The 7,505-nt window shown below is 38.3% G+C and overlaps 1 protein-coding gene across 1 annotated transcript; it reads right to left on the reverse strand.

The window, feature by feature from the left end:
* Positions 1-671: 671 nt before the first annotated feature.
* Positions 672-7,258, reverse strand: PTAR1 (protein prenyltransferase alpha subunit repeat containing 1; the record flags this gene model as incomplete). The annotated part of the gene is made up of 3 exons (XM_010084516.1): positions 672-1,135; positions 1,363-1,676; positions 7,042-7,258. Coding segments are annotated over 3 exons (874 nt in total), but the record flags the coding sequence as incomplete, so codon positions are not given.
* Between the last annotated feature and the right edge of the window lie 247 nt (positions 7,259-7,505).

The following is a 7,505-nucleotide window of genomic DNA, read 5'->3' on the forward strand; positions in this document are numbered from 1 at the left end:
TTCTGGATTGTTGAGATTAAATAAATAAATAAATACCAATACTTAGTCTGTTCTAAGAAAAGTATTTCCAAATACAGCTCTGAGTGTGAACATGCGTGTTTGAACTATTTTCTGACACATTTTCCTGTATCTGCTTCTCAGGATTTCAACTTCATAGACTTTCCTATCAAACTCATGTGACAACTAATAAACAAACAAAAACTCCGTTACAATAGTAAAATGCAGGGCTCCAATACTGTTACTGGAGCCTTGAGAAAGAAATACTGCAGTCTGGTGTTTTACTAAAGGTTGCTTATACAAACCTAATAGCACTCACCAAATATAGTTTCATTCCAATAAGGTATTAGCAAGATGCCACTATAGTAAAGAGGAACAACCTGGAAACAGGTTTAGTTGATACTGACAGATCCTCCTATTCTTTTTCCAGACACTCTAGTTCAAAAGCATTTCAGGCTGGTTGTTTTTATTGGTTTTGTCTGGGCTTTCTGTTTGTTTGTTTTAAGCCAAATGACTCTGAGTCCACCTTAATGCAGAAGTTAAAAAATAAGAAAATGGCATGGAAAGCTGACACAGTGATTTCTTAAAAAGATTCAAGAACTAACTGTATTTGCTTAATAAAAAGGTATGCCAGTTCTTTAATAAAGTGACAGACTTCTACTTTGAATATGAACTTTAGGACTGACCATTAAAACAGGGAGAAACACATGGTCAGCTAACGCAACCAAGACATGCATCTGTGTCTGAAAAGAGAATATTGCACTAAAAGAACCCTGAAGGTTTTAAACTCTTCCTTCACTGACCTAAAAAAGTAACCAACCATTTACTATAAGCAGTGGCAAACCTGGCTTGGTCTGCATCCCTACAAGTTGATAATACTTTATCAATGAACCGGTATTCCATTTCTGGACCTAGAGGGTCCTGCATAGGAGCACGCTTCAGGCGTTTTGTTTCTTGGGTATAACCTTGTTTGCTGCTGGATTCATTCAAACCTTCAACATCCATAGCTTGAGCCATGTGACTTGTCGCAAGACTGTGGTGGGAATTACTCAGAGTTTCATCACTGCTGTCCGCAGACGATACCACTGCACTCAGAAGTTTGTTGCGTAGGTGGTGCTGAAGATAGAACACACGCCTTCTTCGGAGGAAAAGGAAGGAAGAAAAGAAAAAAAAAAAAGTCAGTCACTGAAAATAATCTGCTGTTGCTGCTGAATTGCTTCAGTTCATTTGACATCCCACCACACTCCCCCACAGACACAAAATCTGGTGTCACTGCTCACACTCTACAAAAAAAAGGGCTCAGTGTCACTTTGGTAAATCTGCTGTTACCTAGTCAGGCAAGCTCTTTTGACCAAGTCGTCTTACCTATGACACCACAAGGTTTCATGCCCTGGGTAAGTATCAATCAGTTCGGTGCAGAGCTCCAACTCTTCCTCTAAACAGCGGAGGGGATCCACACTTTGCTGTTCCACACAGGTAGCTTCTGCCCCTCCACTCTCCTCCTTTTGAAGGCTAGGGCTTTTCTCATTGACCATTTGATTTTGTACCAGTACATTATTGTCAGTCACAGTTCTGCCCATCAAGGACTTGAGTAAGAACTGGCGGTAATGAAATCCACTATGGTCCGAGACATGCATGGATACCCAATATCTAGTGGATGAAAGTTCATCGAGGAGAACCTGAAACGAAAAGCAGCAACAGTTATCAACCAGTATAAAGGAGGAACTTAATACCGCTATTTCTGTATTAAGGTAACCTCTCCTCTGCAGATTTCAGCCACCATGGTAATTGTTTAAGAACACACACAGAAAAATGAAGTAATCACTGAGCCTTTTCCACTGTGTGCTGACAAGTATCGTGGCACCCCTGCACAAAAGCAATTATATGTCTTCCAAACTCTGAAAAGGCAGGTGTCTCAGAAACCTTCCCACAGGGTGCAGGGAAGAGGTGGGCAGGGGAGAATAACCGAAACCACTTATGATGAGAAATAACCAGGTTCTTAAAATGGCTAGGCATAAAGACTATTTAGAGGTGGCAAAGGTAAAGGGTATGCCAAACTACATGGATATGAGTTATAAGTATTCTAATTTTTGCTTAGTGCATTATGGGTGTCAGAGTGGGTGAGCTGCTTAAAAGAAAAAAAAAAAGAATTTAATTTACACTTTCATTTTTTTCCAGGAAAGAATGTCAACCACTAACATTACGTTCAAGTCCTAGAGCCTGTGGAATACAAAACTATTCATCCACAATTAAGTTGCTTAACTTGGTAACTGGTGAAGTCCCAAAAAGGCTTTCAAAATAGTTGTGTTAAATACTTACATTGGTGACCGCAGCTGTATTTGTAACACTGGCACTTATGAATTTTCTCTTAATTGTGAATGTTTTTAAACAAAAATTTATTTCTAGGGTGGAATTTATTTCTAGGAATTCAAAATTTATTTCTAGGAAGATGGGCAAGTTTGGCTATTGGGCAAAGCTTCTTTACTTTCTCTGCTAGAACTAATGGTTGTATTTCTTTAAAGGCTTTAACCTCTTTCCTCACATCACTCCTCTTCTGGAGTTTAAACTTTTTAAAGAGATCAAAACTACCTTTTTCGTTTACTTCTAAAGATTTTGGATATAAACTTATTGGTGTATTCTTTATCTCTTTTTCCAAGCTACCCACATCACTTAACAAGACTGGCTGATGCAAAGCAGCTTTCATAGGCATGTCTTTTTTCTCCCGCAGCACAAGAGGCACAGCCTCCCACAAAGAAAACCATGGAAATGTGCAAGGCTAGTTATACACCTTTTTTTTTGTGGTGCGTCTGTTCTAAAAGATATTGGAGCAAACACAAACAACATAAATAACACCTTCTACCCGAGAGACTCAACATGCTTTTTTACATTTTGACAGGAGATACCAGCATTGTCTTCTTTTTACAGCTCATCAAACTGAAGGGCACTATTAAATAACAGCCCACACAAGGGATTCTTAAGGGGGCTAAAAATCCCCATCTCCACTTCTGCACTTTAAACTAGAAGATCAGCTTCTCTCTTCTCAGCAGAATTGAATTTACTATTGTAAATTTCTGAAAATTAACATCTAAAAGCCTATTAAAAACAACATGGGGCTAAGGGAGACATCAGAAAAATCAGACAACTCTTTATTCAGCTGGAACTGATACAACACACATTATGTCCAACTTAGGTCTTGGAATAATCTGATTCATTTACCTGATATGTTTATAAGCTACAAAGTTACAGGGGAACATTGTAATTATGCATTTTAGCTCCCTGCACAAAGCAAACTGAATTATTCCCGGCATTACTTCTTACCTGAACTAGTAAACCTCTTCTAGAAAAGCAAGATAGAAGATTGCCATTAAACCTGTTGAGAGGTAAAAAACCAAAGCCTCTCCTCTAGGAACATCAGAGTAACAGCAGAAGATGCTTCAAACAACTGGAGACAAAACAAAAAGCCACCTAACATCTGAATTCCAACAGAGGTTCTTTCTTACTGAGACAGCTTTCTCCATTTCCACATTGAACATGACAAGCCCTTTGCCATTCTTCTGTGAAGCAAAGAGGAAATGACATGAAAATACTCCCTCTCCACTTCTGACAACTTCTCACAAAGGGTTCTCTTCTACCTTCAGTCGTGAGCTGAGTACCATGGAACTGGCATCCCGCTCCAGAATAGGATATGTGAGCTCGGTGACCTTTGCCTCAACCTCTGGATCTACACTCCTTCTTACACCTTCCTTCACCCTGTGCTTGCTTTTTAAAGCACTTAACAATCATAAACTGTAGCCCAAAACTTCGTCCCCCATCTAGGACACTGGAAACATGAAAGGGAACTGTATCTGGGGAAAAAACTTTAAAGGATAACCAGATAAATATGGCAATGCCTACTCACACAAAAGACAGGTACCTTTGGAGGTCCAGTTATGTAAGGCCTTACTGGGGATGTTTACATGAAAAATTACTTTGTGTCCTATTAACATGCTTCTGTCTCCTGGGCATCACACAAGAGAGGTGTTGCCTCATGACAATGACCCCACCACATGTTTATTTGCTTGTTTTTTTATTGAAGGGCCTGATTGGCCACTCTCCGTCCTATACTTATGAAGTTGAGTATTCCTATCTAAAGAAAACAAAAAAGTTTGTTCATGCTTGCTGAATTACATCTTATCTTTGTATCTGCATGGTTTCTCTCAAGCATTGTGATGTGCATGACAGATGATACCAATATTACTTTCTTACTCTGGTTCTCCAAATAATTATGCACCCACCTGTTAGTAGGTATCTGGAGCCCATGTTTTTCCCCCATTAGCTAACTGTACTGGCATGTGAGAAAGCTGAAGTCAAGCTTTCTCATCCTTTTCCAAGGCAAGTACTCCAATACCAGAAATATTAGATTGATTGGTTTGGAACAACCTATTCTTGACAAATCCTTTATTGATATTAATGAACACTATTCAAATACAACATAAACTTGCTAATATGGTTCAAATTCTGCACAAAAAACAAATTGGGATTTCTATATTCAAACAAGATAATGTTTTTTACTGTCTAGTGTAAGAAAGAAGAAACATCTATGATGTTTTCTGTGAGAAAGTCTTCCTAGAGGGTCAAAACTTTCTCCTCTTGTATTTTATATCTTTTTACCAGAGTCTGAACTAAGATTTAGTCTGCAGAAGCATTAGGATTACCAAACCAAAGGGAAAAAACCCCAAACCCTACCAAACAACCTACCCCCTCAAATCCTCCACAGAAGGCGAACAGTTTCATAAATGATAAATTTGTTTCGCGAAGCCTTAATTCAATGACAATACAAGACACATATTATGTTTCTGGGCCTCTGTTTCCTTGTACACCGGAACAAAAACTACCTCAAACTACAGGCAAAGTTTGTATTATAGCAGAAATCTGGCCCTAAATAATACAAGGTACTCTAGTTGAGGCAACCTTGCAAGAACTAAAAGGCTACAGAATCACAGTGACTGTTTTATCTGCTAATTTTTTCAGCACAGTTCCAGCCTTACATCTTGGTGAAATTTACCATTCTTTTCAGATTGTCAAAAACACAAACAGCCAAAGGTACAAAACAAGATATAAAGCAAGAAAACAACCTGTATATTTTTGTGAAAATCTAATGTCTGCTTTTTCCCTGTCCTTCATATTTTCTTTTTTCCTCATATCACATCTTGGAATTAGTCACTTTCCAGTTCTGCCTTTTAAAGTTCCCTAGACACAAATTTTTTCTCAAGATTCTTGACATCTTCTATGCTCCACACTTTTTCCTAGTTTCCCTGCATCCCAAACACCTTCTGCTAGGCCATATGAAGAGATGCATTGGTGTTGCCATGAAAAAAGCCCAGAGTCAACATGGAGATTTCCCAATGGGTTAAACACACTGCTCGAGGAACAGCAGAACTAGTGAAATTTTGCCAAAGGTAACAAAAGCCAGTTGGACAAAACTAGCGAAAAGATCACTTCCTTAGTAGCCTAAAAAGAAGATCAGTAGAGGAATTGGGATGGCGGGCAATGCAAATGAACTTGGAACGACCAAATAAATTTAAACTAGTTCCTTCACAGGCACGCTTGTGACTTGTCACACAATGCACTGACAACTGCCAATGAATAAAAGCACCAGAATGATTCCAGCTCTGAGAAGTGTTATTTTTATCACAATGCAATTCTTTATGCTTATTTAAATTAGTAAGGAGTAGCAAGTGCAATAAGCACTCAGGGTATCACCCTGATCTTCACATTACTGTTAACTGAAGCATAAAATGACTTGAGTTTTAATTACCAGTGCTAACTTTTCCCTCCCTCTTCTTAACAAAGCTGTTAAAAGACTTATGTGAAAGTCCCTGTTTCCTATTAATATAGACCTCTAACCCTGTTTTCTAATCTCCAGCCTATCCCAGTCCTGTAATTCCATAACTACCCTTTCGTATGAACTTGCTAAGCAGATGAGCCCAAATTCTGGGCTGTTTCCCTCATAGAGTCTGCAACATACTTGCTATTTACTACCAATCTGATACAGCTATTTTTAAAGTTTCTCAGGTGACAATTAACAGGAAACATCAGCAGAACAACATCCATTGCTAGCAGTAGCTGTCCCATAAGACATAAAAATAATGGCTGTATCAACTCAACAATCTCCACTAAATTCCTCCCTCACTCCCCTACGTGTTTACAACATGGCAAAATGCAGCAGCTGCTGGTCTGAGTGATGCGTCTCTGCCATCAGGCTAATATTCAAAGGAATTCACCTAACAGCTTAGAAACCACAGTATTACAAACTGTGTTTATAATTTTATATGTGTATATGTGTATATAATTTTAGATCATGTCACATTAACTAATTCAATCTGCTGCAGGTCTTGATCTTTTAGATACTAACATGTGATCTGAAAAATGTGCCATCACATAAGATGGCCCTGCTGGAGCTGGAATATCTTGATCAGCCCTTAATTCAAATGCTGTCAAAAGATACCGTTGGAGCTGAAGAAACTAGTTACAAGCACTACTATGCTTTCTCTGATATTTCTGCTGTCTTTACTTAATCCTTCAATACTCTAAAACCACAGATAAACTGAATAAGGGTATCAAACAAGACATCACATAACATTAGCAAAATAATGTCTGTTATGTATTATCTTTTTCTCTATTAGGAATTTCAAGATTAGTGCTAGAAGAATTATTTTCAGTTGCCCCTTCTTTATTTCAGCTCACATAGTCCCATCTATCCTCCTGACACAAGTTCATTAACACTAAGTACCAACAGACAAACAGAACTTTGTACATGGCTGAGAAAAATGTGTTCTCTCTGCTGAGCAGAACCTGCCTATGCTGATAAGAAAAATGGAGAACATACTAACTGCAATGTTTTGCCTGCTTTTTTAAAACATTCTTAGCCACCTGTACTAACTTAATATGATACTCTCATGATACTCTCCATCCATATCATAGGATCTGCTTGGCAAATCAGTCTGGGTTTGTTTTTTTTTTTTGACAAGGAATTTTAAGACTTTATTCACTGTTGTATTATACCTTGACAGTCAGCTCTCCCAAATGTTGTAAAACCCAGATGCGATGAGACCAGGCATTGTAGTTGCTTGGATACCTCCCAGCAGCTTCAGAGCAGACATTCATTTCGTCCTGCACTAGGCGGTGGTGAATTCTCTCCACAGGTGCCGCTCCCAAGTTTCCTTTAGTCACAAGACCAGGCAAGGACTTTTCCTGAATTAGTTGTTGCAGCACCCATCGTCTGGTTAAACGATGTACAATGTTAATGGTGAGAGATCAATTTTAAGAGAAAAAATATTTTTTTAATTTCTATAAATCAATCAACCTTTTCTAATATTTCAATTATCTCAATTACACTGTAACTAGATGATGAATAAGTAGTAAACATAACTATATGAACTCTTCCTATACTGAAAGCTATGCCTTTATGATCACACTCCCAAAATAATTCAACTCTAGCTGATTTGTTTGTTCCCTCACTTTAAGTG

This window comes from Pterocles gutturalis, unplaced genomic scaffold, assembly GCF_000699245.1.
Source record: "Pterocles gutturalis isolate BGI_N339 unplaced genomic scaffold, ASM69924v1 scaffold53865, whole genome shotgun sequence".
Taxonomy (NCBI): Eukaryota; Metazoa; Chordata; class Aves; order Pterocliformes; family Pteroclidae; genus Pterocles; species Pterocles gutturalis.